The sequence below is a fragment of the Neovison vison genome, chromosome 8, assembly GCF_020171115.1.
Source record: "Neovison vison isolate M4711 chromosome 8, ASM_NN_V1, whole genome shotgun sequence".
Taxonomy (NCBI): domain Eukaryota; kingdom Metazoa; phylum Chordata; class Mammalia; order Carnivora; family Mustelidae; genus Neogale; species Neogale vison.
Genome location: NC_058098.1, coordinates 9,980,690 through 9,998,805, shown reverse-complemented (window position 1 = coordinate 9,998,805; position 18,116 = coordinate 9,980,690). Strand labels below are relative to the sequence as shown.

General features: G+C 50.3%; 1 protein-coding gene across 1 annotated transcript in view; it reads right to left on the bottom strand.

The window, feature by feature from the left end:
• Window positions 1-18,116, bottom strand: part of NFATC2 (nuclear factor of activated T cells 2) — a 139,895-nt gene that overhangs the window by 72,576 nt on the left and 49,203 nt on the right. The window contains exons 4-5 of the mRNA XM_044262822.1: window positions 4,970-5,172; window positions 3,780-3,952 (exon numbers count right to left, since the gene is read on the bottom strand). Coding sequence (XP_044118757.1) covers window positions 3,780-3,952; window positions 4,970-5,172 — 376 coding nt within the window. The remainder of the gene's footprint in view (window positions 1-3,779; window positions 3,953-4,969; window positions 5,173-18,116) is intronic.

The window sequence follows — 18,116 nt, the reverse complement described above, 5'->3', positions numbered from 1 at the left end:
GAAACGCAGCGGAGGAGGCATCCTGGGCTGACCGGAGCGCCTGCCGGCTAGAACTCCATAGCCAGCCAGAAGCTCACACCTGACTAGATATGGAAATATGGTCTTTGAAGGTGCAAGCAAGCTCAGGATAGACAGCAGATCAGGCAGGATCAGCGTGGGCCCCCACCCCAGTGACTGTGTCCTTGGATGAGACCGAGGAGAGGGTCTCATGAGAAGGCAGCAGAGACTAGAGTGATGCCCCCACGAGCCGAGGCATGCAAGACCACTGGCCAGCACCTGCAGCTGGGAGAGGGGCCTGGAACATCCCCCCGTAGAGCCTCCAGAAGGAACCACCTGGCTCAGCCCTGGATTCTGGGCTCTGGCCTCTGGAACCGTGAGACAACAGATGTTTGTCATTCCGAGGCTCCCCGTCGGGGGCACCTAGTCTGTGCTCACCCTGGGAAAGTCCTACAAGATGGACCCAGGGGTGCAACCACCCCGATAAAGTCACGCTGGTGTTGAGAACACAGAGGAGCCTCGAGGAAAGGAGAACTATCCCATGGCAAGGCTCTGGAGGAGGAAAGGCACCGCAGCTGGGTGTGGGTGTATAGTTGGGGAAGACAGGGGTGTGCCCTCCTACCCTCGGCTGTGTTCCCTATTCCCGGACGAGCGGGAGTCATGGCTGTCCGTTGTCATCTGCAGTGGGAAGGGGGTGGGGGCGGCACCTGGAGCCGGCAGGACCGGGGAAGCTGCAAGGTCAGCTCGGCTGACAGTCAAGGGAGGGAAACTGGAAGCATCTCCTTGGCCATACGGAAGGCTCTGGCGGGAAGGGGGAAGTAGCGTGCATTGCCCGTCTACGCAAAGGGGAGCTCTGACCTCTTGCGTGCTGACCTGTGAAGGAATGTGAGCAGTGGACGGTTCTAGCAAATTAGTCCACTTTCCAAAGACTGGCCTCCAGTAATCTGCTCAAGTTGTTTGATTTTGTTTTTATTTTTGTTTTCACTAGAATCTGAGAACGTACCCTTGACCCCCAAGATGGTATAGAAGCAGCACGTCCAAAGTGTAAGTAAGCGAGCCTTGCAAATAAGTACCAGTCCACTGAGTGTTTTTCCTGCCAAGTCACCCTCCCCACGGGGTCCCTCCTCAGTCAACCAGTCAACAGACACTTACCGGACACATACTGTGTCCGCATGGGCTACAGACCAAGTGTCAATAACTAGTTACTGAATATCTCTGTAGGAACCCTAGAGTAAGGCCATTCGTCAGTAAGTATGTACAGAACCATCAGGTAGTGGTCTAGGCAAATAGGACAAAGGAGGGAATAAAAATGACAGAGGATTCTGGGTAAGAAAGAGAGAGAGAGAGAGAGAGACCAACTGCTGGTTCAGTGTGGTATTGCAAGGAACCGTGGTGTTCTAGAAACCTCAAGAAGTTATTTCGCAGAAGTGGAAAGCTGGAGACTCCGGCTCTGCTGCCTACTGAGTAAAAATGAGTGAATCACTTTACCAAGAAAGTCTGTTTCCTTATCTGTCAAAAGGAGGTGGCTGAATCAGCCAAATACAGAAAAAAGCCTACGTCTGAGGTTCAAACAAGTTTGTAACACCCCAGAGATCTTGCTGGAGGTGCACATGGTTCAGGGGTCATCCTTAAAGTCTCAGATCAATAGGAGATACGCTGACACAGACACAGAGAGAAACAGGGTACTCTGGCATGTGCCTCTCCTGAGGCCACCTGCTCCCCACCTTGCTACAAACCACAGCCCCATCCTGTAGTGTGAGTCATTGCCAGAAAGAGGAGAGTTTATCTTCTCAAAATCCCCCAAATTACTGAGGAAGAGCCCGAGTTTCCTTCCCAAAAACATCTCGAGATGTTCGAAACCAACATCGGAGCAGGGCAGCCTCCGTGGCTAGCACTCAGGGGACAGGGGTGGGGTCTGCTGGGTAGGGGAGGGGAATTCCAATGTTTCTGAGATGATGTTTTTCAACACTTGTTTTCCTTTGTTGTCTGCTGTTGGGTCTTTCTCTTCTAACATCAGAGGATAGACTCACCACCACGTTCAGCCTGATCCACACACATCGTGACTCGTAAGGCTGGAAGAAATCACAGGGCCCCTTCATCTTTTTCCAAAGACCAACCAAGACCAAGTTCTGGCTTCTCTCCCAATGAGAGCCCAGGCTCTTTCCTCATTGACTTTCAATCCTGAGGGTCAGGCTTCCTCAACCTTCTCTGCATAAAGATATTCATGCATTTGCTTTACTCATTAATGTCTGATTAAGATTATCTCTGATTAATCAAAGCCACATGAAGATTTCCTCTGATCCACACAGTATTTTGAACTTGCTGCTGTGTTTTTTTGTTTTTTGTTTTTTGTTTTTTTTGTTTTGTTTTTAATCAGGAGAGTTTTGGGTTTGTCTTAGAAAGTCAGAGGATTTGGCCACCCCCAGCCTACAGGCCCACATGGAAATACTGGCTGGGGTGACAAAAAGGCAGTCCCTTTAGGTGGGGAACATGTCCTCCTGCTCCCTGGTCTCCACCCTCCCTACTGCCTCCCACCAAGCCACTCTACGCCTCCATGGGACCTCCCTGGCCTCCACAGGCAACAGATTTTTGCGACACAGAATTATGGTAAAATGTCCAGTAGAAAGGAAAAAGAACCCTGAAACGCAACTGAATACAGAACATGACTGTAACAACATAAAAAATGCTCTCAGAAGAAACTAAAAAATAATATAAACAGCTTCGATTTCTGCAACAATGTTTACTTTTTTCTCCTTCGTGCTCTGACAAATGATTTGTGAACTCTCAAAGCCGGGGCAGACAATAAGCTTTGCCATGTCGAACTGCAAAAAACCAACTACAAACCCCGTCTCAAGTACCCGGGAATGAGATCAAAGCAGCTGCTGCTTTCAAAGCCTCGTGAGAACCGGGCCGGCTCCTGCTCAGGGCCCGAGCACATGGCAGGTCTCGGCCACCGCATACTGGATCATTCTAAGATTCCTCTGGATCTTTGTCTGGGCATCTTTCCCTGTCCACATCCCAGCCCTGCCAGCACAAGTTAGCCAATCTCTCAGCTCCTGCCACCTCCCCCCTACAAAATGGGCTTCATGGCACCAGCTATCACCAAAGACCACTGTGAAGATTCTACAAGCTTTTGAGTGCTGAGCACTCGGCACTGAGACCAGCAGAATCACCGCTCCAGAGGCGAGAGCCACTGGGATACTCTTCTGGTAGAAAGGAGAGGTGAACAGGTGCCTGGGTGGCTCAGGGGGTTAAAGCCTCTGCCTGCGGCTCAGGTCATGATCCCAGGGTCTTGGGATCGAGCCCCGCATCAGGCTCTCTGCTCAGCGGGGAGCCTGCTTCCTCCACTGTCTCTCTGCCTGTCTCTCTGCCTACTTGTGATCTCTGTCAAATAAATAAAATTTAAAAAAAAAAAAAAAGAAAGAAAGAAAGGAGAGGCAAGGAAAAGAAAAAGAGGACCGTGTGTACAGTAAACCCACTCCAAGGGCATCTACCCTCTTTAAGACCAAAACATTTACGCATTTCAAATGTTCTGAACAAAGCGGTAGGCTAACTCGTTAGCTGTATTATTTTTTAATTTCCTGTGAGACCACGAAACCTTCCACCAGTAAATAGAAGCGGAGAGAAACTGCTACATGGGCTCGGTCTCTGGGCCCTTGGGTCCTCTCAGAGCCCCAGTGAACCCTGTGAGTCCAGCGTCTTCTCGCTGGGCACCTTGCCCCGGTCCAAAGGTCACATAGGTACACTTTGCAGAGGCCGACCCTGCCCGAAGCCCAACTTACAGCACTCGATGGGGTTAGACGCCGTCTGCAGGGAGACGATCCTGCCGCTGGACTCTGGAATGTGCACGCGGAACACCAGGCGCACCCGTGTGTTCTTCCTGCCGATGTCCGTCTCGCCTTTGCGCAGCTCGATGTCGGCGTTCCGAAGCTTCAGGATCCCGGCGCAATCAATGCTGTGGGGAGGTGGAAAACCCTGGTTAGAACTGAGCATCTCAGGGAAAGCGGAAAGATCGCCCACAAGACCACCTTACTCAGTTAACCAAAATCATTCCATCGCCACCTACGGCGGTGGGGGGAGGCGGGGAGGATCGCAATCCACGGTAAACTCTTCCGCCGGGAACTGATGCCCAGCCCGAGGTCAGACGCGGGCAAAGTCAGGAGAGAAACCCCCAGGGGAAATTACTTCTCTAGGGAGGTTTTTTTTCCATGCCAACTTTTCTACTCCCAAAGGTATCTAAAAAGCTCAAATATGCAATGGGAAAAATTGATTATAGACAGCTCAGCAGGTAAGAGGGATGCATCACAGTAACTATCTGTAATTTGGTAAATGTACTGTGGTCACCGAAGAACGCATTCTTGTTCTGAGGGAATGCACACTCACGCATCTAAAAGTAAAAAAAAAAAAAAAAAAAAAAAGTCACTCTGTCTGCAGCTAAGTCTCAAACAGCTCAGGAAAGGGCAAAGAGTGAAGGGAGCAGTGACGCATGTGTGGGGCCTGTTCACGATCGGCAGACCTGAGTGAACAGTAGTCGGGAGTTCTTTGTAAGATTCTCGTGGCTTGGAAGTTTGAGATTATTTTCTAACATGGAGTTTGTTTTAACGCCAATACATGGGTGCAACGTCTCCCCAACTTTAGCTATAGGCCTATTGCTTGGTGAATTTTGACCTTTCTGCATCCTTATTTAATCATTTTCTTTATGCCAAATCAATGTTGAAATGTACATAAATTAAGCCTCATCCCGAGTAACATAATCCACAGATGCGCTGGTATTCTTCCTCCTAACACCCAGGACAAGGACTTCGGTAGAGAACTCTGAAAATAGAAACTTTCTCGACAAATCTTGAAGGGTCCATCACAGAGTGGGAACCACCATCCATGGCTCCTTCTGCCAACATCACAGTCCCCTGTCCCAACTCCCTGCCGCTCGCTTCCCCATAAGGACCCACCACCCTTGGGCCCCAGCCCTTACGTTGCCCTCATGTTGTTTTTTGGCTCGAGAGGGATCTCCAGGACTTTGGTGTTGCCCACGATCTTCTCGTAGCTGGTGGTAGTGACGGTTTTGCCCGTGATTCGGTGCACCTGGTAGAAGGCGTGGGGCTTAAGGATCCGCTCATCAGCTGTCCCAATGAAGATCTGAAGTCCCAGGGGCTTGTTTTCCATGTAGCCATGGAGCTGTGGGTGAGAACGCAAAATCAAATTATTATAACACCTTTAGTACACAGGGCGCTGGTGGGTGTCGTCCCACAAAAATGTGAGACGATCCCAGGCGGCAGAAAGAGCACAGGATTGCTGTACCATCTGGAGGAATGGAGAACTGGAAGGGACCTTGACGTCCGACCAGAAGGGCTGCTTCAATAAAATACAGACATCCTCTCTAAAACGGAATATGAAACAACCATGAGAAAGAATGTAGGAGATCAGAACTGCATTTACAAGGAAACAGCCAGAAACTGCCAGTGTTCAGTGTTGTCGGGAGGGGTATGGGGAGAGTGTTACATGGTGGTGAGGACAGAAAATAATTGGGAAAGATAAACCAGGGCTCTGGACAGTGGTTGCCTGGGAACATCAGAAGGAACTTACACTTTTTATATGAATAGATTCCAACTAATATGTTATATTTTTAATTAAAAAAAAAGAAAGAAAGAAACAGCTAGGCAAAAGTACCATCATCTGAGTCCAAAGAAGATTAAAGACTGGAAAAAAATGTGTGCAACATAGAACAGGCAAAGGATTAGTACCTAGAATATATAGAGAATGCCTATAAAATTCCCGGCCATCATGGGGCGCCTGGGTGGCTCAGTGGGTTAAGCCGCTGCCTTCGGCTCGGGTCATGATCTCAGGGTCCTGGGATCGAGTCCCACATCGGGCTCTCTGCTCGGCGGGGAGCCTGCTTCCTCCTCTCTCTCTGCCTGCCTCTCTGCCTGCCTCTCTGCCTACTTGTGATCTTTCTCTGTCAAATAAATAAAATCTTTAAAAAAAAAAAAAAAAATTCCCGGCCATCCTATTTAAAATCGAGTCTTTCCCCCAGTGGGTAGGACTACCTCCTTCCTTCTTCTCTAGCTCCTTTTCCTTCTTTTTATTCCATCTAATATTATTATATATTTCCTCAATTCCTTTTGGTTACATCTTTCTTTCTTCTTTTTTTTTTTTTTTTTTTTGCGAAAGAGAGTGTGGGTGTGGGTGTGTGTGTACAGATATGTGTGAGAGGGAGAGGAGGGGCAAAGGGAGGGGAAGAGAGAGGGAATCTTAAGCAGGTTCCATACCCAGCATGGAGCCCAACATGGGGCTCGATCTCACAACCCCGAGATCACACCCTGAGCCAAAATCAAGAGTTGGGCACTTAACCAACTGAAATACCCAGGTGCCCCAGGTCTTTCTCCTACAATTAGACCATCACCTCTTTGAGGGCAGGCATGTCTATTTATTTTACTTGTCACAACATCCCTAGCCTAGAATACAGCTTGATGCATTGTGGGCATGCTGGTACACTTGCTGAATGCATTAACAAAATTATCCAACAGAAAAACACACAAGAGACATCAACAGGCAAGTCACAGAAAAACAAATGGCCACTGGCATGGAAAAGATGTTCAATCTGACTTATAAACAGTAAAATGCAAATTACATAAAGATAGGAAACCATTTTTCACCTGTTCGATTGCCATGCATGTTGGTATTTGATAAAATCACACGTTGTAGTGACTTCGGGCACAGAGGCATGCTCACACAGTTCACAAGAACATACCCTGGTATAACTGTTTTGTTCATCTTTTTTTTTTAAGATTTTATTTATTTGTTTGACAGAGAGATAGAGAGATCACAAGTAGAGCAGCAGACAGAGGGAGAGAGAGAAGCAGGCTCTCGGTCTAGCCTGGAGCCTGATATGGGGCTCGATATGAACTGAGTCACCCAGGCACCCCGTTCATATTTTTTTAAAGATTTTATTTTTGAGTGATATATACCCAGCATGGGGCTGGAACTCACAATCCCGAGATCAAGAGCTGCGTGCTCTACCAACCAAGTCAGCCAGGCGCCCCTTAAAGAGAATTGTATAGCAGCTATTAAAATTAAAAAATACATATTCCCTCTGACCTGGTAATTCCATTCCTCACTATGTGCCCTAAAAGAAATACTGTCCATTCAGGAAACATGCACAAAAATATTCACTAAAACAAATGGAATAATAAACAATTACAGCAATAGGCTTCTGAGTGATCTGAAATGTCCAGGCTATGAAATACTACATCAATTCAAAAACAAACAAACAAACAAAAAGTAGAGATCAATGAATTGACCCAGAAAGATCTAAGACTCACTCCTGAAAGAGAAGACAACTTGCAGGAAAACATGTATTGCATGATACAACTCATTTTTTTTAGTGCTGGATGTTCGGGATCTCTCCATGGATAGATATAAATACAACAGGAAAAGAGGAGAAGGGCGCACTCCACAGGGACCACAGCACGGTCCCGATGGAGGAGGAGATCAAGGTGAAGAAGGTGCTCACACAAGACTCCTCCCACTTGATTCACAATGAATGAAGGATCCATGCCTAGACACTTGCGAGATGTAACACTGGTTTAATATCTATGATAACAAAAGAAAGAGAGAACCAGGCTGAGACTCTGAAGACGGTGTCCTGTCTCGCCATTCCCCGGCTGAGAAACACTGTTCCTTCCCCAGCAAATTGCAAGGGGCTATGACGGGGGACAGCTCCCTAAATCCTACCCTTCTCTGCAAGTCTCCAGAATTAGGATCTCCAGCCAACTGCCGGAAAGCAAAGGCCCTCCGGCCATGGAGGGTGACGCAGGGTCTGCAAACTCTGCAGGTCCCCACCATCAGTACAAAAACTACAGAAAAGGGAAAATCGAGTTTCTCAGACACACTGGCCACATTTCAAGTGCTCAGAAGCGACAGAGGGCGAGTGGCCACTGTCACAGATAGCACAGACCCAGAACACCTCCAACATCAAATTGCATTAGACAGCGCGGGCCTGCAGAGATGCCGTTCTCTCCGCCCTTCCTGTGCAGAGACAGGCAGGGAGTGAAGCTGAGCAAGGTGACACCTTTTTTTTAAAAACCTGCCCGGCTGACACCCACAGCATTTACATGTCTGGGACACACCCAAGAGATGCCCTGGGGCAAAGATGGAAATCCCAGTCAGAGCCTCTTATCTTTCTCCCCCAGGCAAAGTGAGGAACCGGGCTAGGTTCTCTTGCAAAAATCCAGGGGGGAAGGTCAGAGTCATGATATTGTTTTGGCCCAGTTGCTTTGCAGGGGGACCCAAGATAATCAGAAATCCATCCCTCCCGTCCCGGAAGTCTGGCAGGTAGTAAACAGAGTTATCACACAGTGAAGAGAAAAGTAGGCCGGAGAGATAGTGAGCCGGGATGGTCTCAGGTTCCCTCCTCTGCCCCAGGACCAAGAGCAGAAATTGCAGCTGGGTGTGCTCCCGGTCAACAGCCAGGGGACACCTGAAGACCAAACGATGCATCCCGACAGCTCGACCTGAATCAAGTCATTTCCGCGTCTTCCCCCGCGGGTACACGCACTGCAGCAGCAGTGCCCCCTCACTGGCCTCTTGCTGGCCTTCCACAAAAAAGCCCCCAATAACTTTTTTTTTTTTTTTAAGTGCAAATGAGACTCAGACATGCCCCTGCTTGCAGCTCTCCCGAGACTTCCTGTGGCCTCAGACTTGGTCCCAGTGTCGCTGAGGCTTCCACCAGCCCAGCAGCTCACTTCTCCCTCCACCCCCATTAGGTCCCTGCCAAGACCAACCAGTCTTCTGTTCCCTGAGCCCACAGAGCTCTCTCCAACCGCAGGGCATTTGCACAGCCCCCTTCTCTGCCTAGAACGCTCTCCCACTGGTACTTGTTTTCAGATACCTTCAGGTCTTTCCGAACCACACCCAGGGCTGGAGCCAGCTTTTTCGGCCTTGCAAGAGCCACTTGTTGAAGGTTTTAGAAATTTTAAGAGCCAGTTGGTGCCACTTTGGTAACCGGAAGTCAGCCACAGTGGGGATATTTATACCACAGAAATTGGCAAATGCTACACATTGGGGCTCTCCCCCACCCCAGAGAATCAGACAATGCACATTCTCAAGCACACCCCGGGCATGGTGACTTCATTATCATCTGAAATGTTCTTGCTTCTTAGTTGTTTGCTTAGCACCTCTCCCTCCCGCCTGAACTTGAGGTCCAGGAACCTTGGTAGCAGGAACCTTGTTGACTTTGTTCCTCATGACCAATCAACGTATTGCGTTCACGGTCACAGGCAACAACAACGCCCCAGCAAAGCACATGCTTCCCACAGGTCCAGCACCACGCCCCGGCTCCCTGCAGGACGGGCCCACCGAGGCTTGCAAAGAGCAGGGGACCCGTCCAGCTAACTTGACTAGGATAGGGCCCAGTTAGCAATGTGCAGCCAGGCTCTCGGGCCACCCTGCTCCCCCTAACTGACACACGCTCTGTGACCTGGGGGGTCCAAAGCTGCTCTGGGCTCGAAGACTAAGGTCAGAAAGGCAGATCAGGTCCTCGGAGGAGACACAGGTCAGTGTTCCATTGTGAGATCCAACATGTTTGTTCTGTTCCACGAGGGGTGGTGCTGAGAGAGAGACCCACTCCTTGAAGAAGGACCCCTCTGCATTCCAAAGCAGCCCCCCAGGTAAGCCAAACTGGCCACTGCCGTGTGAGCGGACGGAGCCCACCTCCCCAGGGGGGCGTCCCCTCTGCATGGAAGAGAGAGGGGTGTGGGATGGTGGAGAGAAGAAAGGATTTCACTCTCGGTCAGACAGCTGGATTTCAGCCCTGGCTCTGCCGCTTATAAGCTGTGACTCTGGAGCGGGGGGGGGACTCCACCCTCCTGGGTTTCAAATGCTCCCATGAAACGGGGGTGTCACCTCCTACTCCCCGGGGCTCTTTCAAAGGCTTTAATAAGACGCCTTTTGTGGGGCCCCAAAGGAGAGCTCCCAGTAAGTGCTGGTGAGCAGAGGCTTTTCCTTGTCATCTGAGGATGACGTGAATCAGAACACGAAGGTGATACTACAGAACTGAATGGAAAGGTGCAGAACGAATGTGAAAGACTAGCAAAGTGAAAAATGACCCGAAACAGGCTTGTGGGAGGTAAACCCGGCACTAATTCCAGTCTTCTCTGTGGGCTGGCTGACAGCCACTCCGTCATGGAGGGCTGGAAGGAGGCGGGGCCCGGCAAAGAAACCTCACCGTTTTGCAAGAAAAGCAAAGAACACTTCCCCTCCACCCTCCCCGCCCCGGGAAGGTAGTAGAAGGGGCCCAGAACCCTGACTGCGTGGCCTGCTCACTCTGGAGAGCCTCACCAGGCAGCTGGAGATTTGGTAAGGAGAGCATGGACCCATTTCCTTGATTCTCCAAAAGCCAAGTGATTGGGGCCTAATGAAAAGAAATTCGGGTCCCACGATGGCCTCATCGGCTGCTGAGGTCCCCTGTGCCCTGTCATCCCCGTTTTAGGGAGACTTTGGTCATGAGGCCTTCTAGGATCCTCCAAAGGTAACGTCTCACCAGGGGCCTGGGGAAGCAGAGTCACCTTCCCACCTCGGCAGACACCTGCTGCAAACCTAGAGAAGTTCAAGGTCAGCTGGTCTCCCAGGCACGAGAGGGTCCACTTCGGGCAGCCGAGGTGAGAGCCAAAGTTCTGCTTCTTGTCACTGGCCAGGCGGCTGACAGGGTTCCAGGAAGAAGGGGGTTTTCTAGCGCACACTGAGGCTTGATACCCAAGTGGGCAGTGGCAGGTTGATTTAATCTGCACGGCGGGACAGCAAGGTTACTCCTTTTTTGGAGGAGAAAGCTGAGGCTCAGGAGGACCCCCCAGCTTCAAAGCCCCCCAGGATGGAACCCCAAGGACGTGGCCTTTTTGGCTGCCTCGTGTCACCCCTGCCTCGGAAAAAGGCCACCTCTCCTGGCATCTGGAGGAAACATCTTAAGACAGGCAAGAGCATCCTGCCAGCTCGGCAAACAGAACCCAGAGGTGAACATGGTCTTCACGCCCTAGAGACCCAGGGTTTTACAGGGACGGCTGAGCACCAGAAGCCCCATGCCCAGACTCAGGCTCCACCCACTCGCCCTCTAACCGGGCTGCTGTGCAGATAAAAGGATCATCGACCTTTGTTGGTATTAACTGTGTAACAAGACAAAGGAAAAGTAAGCAAAGGTTCATTCACTGTAGAACAAACAGACGGCGCCCCGAAAAAGTCTAAAATTATAAAGAAAATACTCTCTCAAAAGAAGCAAGCATTTTAGTGTACTCCTTCCAGACTTTCCTTCTAAGCACACACATATTTGGGATTCTAGGTTACATAGTGTTTCCACTTAACAATACAGTGCGGCCATTTCCCCTTGTCACTGAACCTTGTTTCATGACACAATCTCTGATGACAGGGACAGCATCCGGGGCTCAGACTAGTGAGGGAGTATGGTGCCTGGGCACCTGACACGGGATTTAAGCAGGCGCTGGTTGTCGGGGTCATCGAAATGCGAGGCAGGCACGGGGAGTGAGTGCTGCCTTACCCTCTGCCCCACCCCTGCCTCTCTGGCCTCCTGCTGGCTCCTAGCCCTGGCATTCCCATCCTCTGCCTGGGTCCAGATTTAACCCCTACAGTGGGGTACTTAAGTTGTTCAAACCTCCCCCCATGATAAACACCGTAAGGAGAACTCATAAATGACATTTCCTTAAAAATGATTTTTCTATCAACTCCGCTCAGAGCTTTTTAAATACTCTCAGATGGACGAGACTGCCACCGAGTCCAAAATGTGCGACTGATTTTCACTGTGGCGACCAGCCAAAGAAACTGTTTTGAATTTTACTGAAATCAAACTTGAACAATGTTAAGTAGCCTTTTTTTGTTGTTGTTGAATTTGGAATATTAGGAAATTGGTATCGTCCTTAATGACTTCACTCAGAAAGAAAGAAAAGCCCGTAAGCGTGTTTTCTTGTGATTCCCAGTGGCCACATCGCGTGTGGGGGGAAGATTTCTACAAATATGCACAGATCCCAAATTCTGCCTTTATTTCTGAATGCAAAACCTGCAGAACATACCTGCCAGCCCAGCCCCCCAACACACAGACACAGACACACACACACACATGCACAGACTCATACAGACACATTTGCAAACACACACAGACTCACACACACAGAGACACATGCACACACACAAGCATACAGACACACATACAGATACACACACAGACTCACACACACATGCACACACACAGACACAGACACATGCACACACAGACTCATAGACACATGCACAAACGCACATAAGCATATAGACACACGTACACACACACATACACACACAGACACAGACATGCACACACACAGACTCGCACACACAGAGACACAGGCACAAACACACAAAAGCATACAGACACATGTATACACAGACACACATACAGATACATACACACTCACACACAGACACACACACCAGGGAAACTAGACCATGATTTACTCTCATCTCGGGCATCCCAATAAGCATTACGTAACCATCTGGTGAGCACATACTAATAATTTCACTAGAAATCCTGATTCTCAAGACCTCCTCTGCCTCACCTGCATACTGACTCCATCTCCAAGTCCTGTCAATTCCACTTCCTAACGCCCACTCGGCCCCACACCCTCCCTCCCTCCATTGCCTCCCCACTCACCCAAAGTACCACCCTCCCCTCCGGCCCTCACCCCCCACTCCCCACCCTGCAGCCAGGATGACCTTGGAAACGGGTCAGCCATCCCTCCCTCCCAGTCCCTCTGGCTGCAGTGCCAAGCATGGTCTGGCCCTGCCCCAGGGTGCACCCCTGCCCCCCCACCCCTTATGAGGTCTTCCCTGCCTCTGAAGATCAGGAAAAATCTCCCCCCATCCCCCACCTATGCCCTCATTAACTCCTGGTCACACTACAGAGCCAGGCTCAAATCTTACTTTCCACTGAAGACGTTCCTTGCTCCCCCGGCGGGGGCAGGGCCCCTCAGGTACACTCCGCTTTGTTGCTTTACCACCATTACCAGATCTAATTCGTTCCCCTTCCATTCCCATAAAGTTCCGTGAACTATTCAGCTACCCTTTTACAGAAGAGGAAGCAAAGCTCCGAGGCGTGAGGTCCCCGGCAAGCAAGCAGCAGAGCAGGGATTGGAATCCAGGTCTGACCTCCTTCATCTGCTCTGCATGGACTGACAAAAGACAGGACAAGGTGCCACCCATGCAGCGTGGTTAAAATACATAAACCTACGAGCAGAGCCTGTGGAAACAAATCTGTGTGTAATTCTGCAGTTATCTTTCAAAATTAAAAATGTACACCCCCTTTGATGAGATAATTCTACTACTAGTGAGTGGGCTGTCCTAGGGATGTCTTGGCACATGTGCAGAAAAAACTAAGGATGAGGTTATTCAATGCAGCACTCTTTAAAATAGCAAAAGATGCAGCCCATCAAGAGTACTGGTGAAGTCAGTAGTGACATATGATGCAGCATAATGCTATCGCAGAGAAGAATACATATTCTAGGAACCAGCATGGCAGTTACTACGAATGGTGTCCCTTGGCATTATGCAGTGCACAACCTAGGCAATCCTAAGGAAGCTTTTAATATATGGATATGTCATAATCTCCAAAATATACCACAATGGTGAGAACAAATATATCTGTTTTTGTTATGAAGCTATGAGGGTGCAGATTGTGTGGGTATCCAAAGTAAAATTTAAGATAAAATTAGAAATCAGACCCTATTTTTTTTTTTTCAGACCCTATTTTTTTTAAATGTCCCCTGGATTTGGATCATTCCCAGGGAAAAGCTCTGTTGTCCTGGGAGCCCCAGGTTGTAGCTCCCCTGACCTATTATATTGATTAAAATTCAATACAAAAATTATTTTCTGAATGTATCATGTAAAAAATAAGGCCAAAACATTCACTCAGAGAAAGAGGCCCCTCCCCCCACCACCACCCTGGCCACTTTCTCTTTGTGAATATTAATATTTCTTTTTTTTAAGATTTTTCATTTATTTATTTGACAGATAGAGATCACAAGTAGGCAGAGAGGCAGGCACAGAGAGAGGAAGGGAAGCAGGCTCCCTGCTGAGCAGAGAGCCTGATGCGGGGCTCGATCCCAGGACCCTGAGATCATGACCTGAGTTGAAGGCAGAGGCTCAACCCCCTGAGCCACCCAGGTGCCCCTTAACATTTCTTTTAAAGGCCACAAGGAAGAAAAACTAAAGCAAGGAAGGTACCAAGAGATGAACAATGTGCCATTCCATCCTGCAAGAAAAGTAAAATCCCAGGACCCACCTGAGGAAACCTCAAGAGTAGGGGGTCCAAGGTAGAAGCAAAGGAAGAGGCAAGCAAAAGTGCTCCCTCGAGTTCAGGGTCTGGGGCTTACAACCAAGAGAGAAGCAAACCACACACCACAGCCAGTTGCACAGCAAGTCTTGGTGACTCAACGTTCAAAATCATCCAAAAATCTAACTGCTTGTCACGAGCCCTATTACCACCACTCTGGTCTGAGCTCCCACCGTCTCCTGCCTGGACTAGTGCAGTAGACTCCTTCCTGGTCTCCCTGCTTCTATCCTCCCTCTTCCTCTCCACACTCTTCACATAGCAGCTAGAATGATCTTGAAATTTTGAAGTTAGAGATCCTCTGCTCAACCTGCCCCCGTCCCATTCTCCCCTCTGCCCCCGACCTCCACAGCAAACATCTTACCCAGATCAGAAGATCCTACAAATCTGATCTGGTCCCCTCTTCACCATCTCCAGCCCACCCTCCTCACTCCCTCTGCTCCAGCCACACTGGCCTTGTTATCCTCAGACGGCCCGACACCCGCCTGCCTCAGGGTCTCAATGCTCATTGTTCTCTCTGCTTGGAATGTTCTTCCCCCAAATCCACAGGGCTCACCCCTCTCCTTAGTCAAACCTCTCCTCAGACAACTCCTCATCAGAGCACCCTTCCCCAACCACCCATCCCTGGGTGGCCCCCCATATCCTTCCCACTTTTCATGAGCCCACCCTCCTTTACGATACAGCAGCCACGCATCGGCACCTGACGTCGCACGATATATTTATTTGCTGGTTTCTGCCTCCTCAGCCACCTGTCTTGGTCACCGAGGCATCCACAGTGCCCACGGGGCCATGCGGTGCTCGATGCGTGAGCAACATTCGAAGGAAGGAGAGCCCAATGGGAGGGGCTTGAGCGGCTGCAATCCCCCCAGAGCCTCCCCTTCCCCTCTGCTGCCCACACAGCCTCCTCTCCAGCTCAAACCATCTTCCTGCCCCAGAGCGACTGTTGCATCCTGCTCAGCGTGGACAGGACTCGGCTAGCTGGATGGCTGGTCCCTGGGCCACCCTGTCTCAAACAGAGGTGACAGCATCCCCAGGTGTGATAAGAAAGGAGCGCCACGTCTGCTTTCCACCCGCTCCGGGCACGCCCCCCCCCCACCAGACCTGTCTTAGGGAGCAGGAGCCCCCTGGGACCGGCAAACTCCAGAGGCCCACGGAGTGGGCCAGGTTCTGAAATCACACGGTGAGCCAGAGAAGGGGAATTAGACATTCTGCACAGGCTTGAAAACAAAATAAGACAGTCTCTCTCAGGATTCTAAATTAAGAATCAAGTCATTCTATATTTCTCACATCACTGGAAATTAAAAACAGACCCATCTACCGCACAGCAAGCACGCTGCCTGAAGAGAGGCCTGATGGCCTGGAACACGCTAAATTTGTTTCCAATTACCATGTCCACATCGGAAACCCCGAGGAAGCCATAGAGAGATCCGAGGCGAGGCGCGATAGTGGCCGGGATTCCGGACCAAACGTATGTCTCCCCCCAGCACCTCTAGGGGTCTCTGAGCAAAGGCACAGACCCTTTGGCCCCATCCCCTCTCAAAGGCTAGAGACACCTGCTTTCCCTCCTCGGGTCTCTTCCTTCTCAACCCCCGGTCTGGTCTGCCCGGGCACTGGTCCGCCCAACACAACCGTCAGCTGGCCCGTGGCTCCCCACCAGCCCCCCATCCTGACCAACTATCTCTCTGGGCCAAGGGGTGACTGAGTCATAGAGGAGATGAGTCTGGAAGGCCTGGATGAAAATATGCGAGCCTTCTTTGAGTCAACCTTTGGATGGAATTCGGGGGGTTTCTGTTTTTTTGTTTTTTTAAGAAGCCAAACAAGAACTTTTCAGGTCTTTTTTCTGTGCTACCGCTTGAGTGGGGCCACTACACCATGGAAGGCCGTGAGTCCTGGGGCCAGACTGTCTGGGGTCACATCCCAGCACAGGCGCTTCCTCTGTCATGGGAAACAGACTTCTCCGGGTCTCGGCATCTTCATCTGTCAGCAGGGCTAAGGGCACCATGCCCCTCCCTGGGCTGCTGGCAAGATCACGTGACTTACATCTAAAGCCTGCAGCAAGATTTCAATAAATACCCATTTTTATTAATATTTCTCCACCAATAATGGCTGGGTGACTGTTGGTAAATTCCTCTTTTCTAGTTTCAGTTCTTGGAAAAAAAATCATCTCAGAGGTCGTCTCTCAGCTCTAAAGTGCAATGATCCTCAGCTATGTTTAGAATAAAATCCAAATGCCTCGCCACCGCCTATAAAACCCTGCCTGATCTGGCTGGCCTTTGCCCAGGTCACCAACTTCATGTCCCCAACTCTGGTCCAGCCACGTGAACCTCCTTGATGCTCCTTAAACAGGCTGAGTATGCTCCTACCTCAGGGCCTTTGCACTTGCTGTTTCCTCAGCTTAGAACACCCACTTCACCTCCCCTCCCACCACCAACATCAACCCCTCTCCCCCCACCAAGATCTTCCCATGGCTGGTTCTTCCCAATTCTTCAGGTGTCAGCCTAAATCCAACGCCTTCTCAGAGCAGCCTGGCTATAGCGAAGCCCCAGCCCTCACCCCACTGTCATTCCACCATTGCTTCCTGTTGATTTCCTTCCTGGCAGTGATAAGTGTCACCTCATGCTTCTGCTTATTGTCTGCCCCCCCCCCAGTCCCAGCTGGTAGAATGAAAGTTTGTTCATTGCTGTGGTCCAGCCCCTTGAGCAGTGCCTGGCATATAGTAGACATTCAATAAATATTTGCTGAGTAAATAACTGAATAGATTGATTCTCAGGTTCCTATGTGGCTCAACATATTGCCAGGTGATTCATCCTCCAGTGACCCTGAAAGAGGAGGCTTATTCATGTCTGGAAGAGAATCTCCACATTTGGAGTCTGCCTAAATTCACTACCGTTTGAGCCAGTCTGCAGGAATGTGTCTCACCGTGAAAGAGACATAGTATACCAGGCCAAGTCCACTGGAAGTCAAAGGGGAGACAAACTCGGGCTGGAAAAATGAGATTTACAATCTCTTCTCCAGGCAGCGTTCAGGGATCAACCCAGGGAGAGACTGAGTCGAAAGTGCAGTGACTTGGCAGCCCCGTAGAGATGATGAGGGAAGAGTGAGGTCCAGGCAGTGGCCCCCGCCGCCCGAGTGTTCACCCAAAGACCAAACAAAAAGGGACAGCATACTTCAAAAAGGTTTCTCCGGGAGTCTCTCATTCCAGGCACCAGCCTGGTATTGAGGAATAGGACACCTACTCTGTGTGGGGGACCTGGGCCCTGGGAGAAGGAGGAAGGAGGAAGAGATTGGAGTCGCCTTGCAGGGGGCAATCGGGGACCCAAGGCAGCTCATGGCCATTCTGGTCATTCTGTGAACCCATCTGATCCTGACCCGTGGTACCCGACACAGCAGCACGGGTGAAAATCCCACCATGACGGCAGCCCCCAAGAACACTCCGCTAAAACGCCTCAAAGAGACGGCAGTCCAGCTCTGCATAAATGTTCCACCAAAGACAGGGACATCTGGGGGAAGCGTCCACCTTGGCCTCTCCTTCGTCACAGCAGCCAAAAGTGGAGAGAGAGCCCCGGGACGGTGGGGTGGGGAAAGGCAGACTCCAGAAATGCAAGAGAGCCCTCAGAGAGGGGAGCCGTCCCCCCATCCAATCACACCCCCGCCCCAGCCCAAAGGCCGCACAGGTCTCCCTGGATCCAGACCAAGAGCTCTGAGTCACTTTTGCCACCAGGGGGAAAAAGGGAAGGCAGACGTGATGTGTACCTTT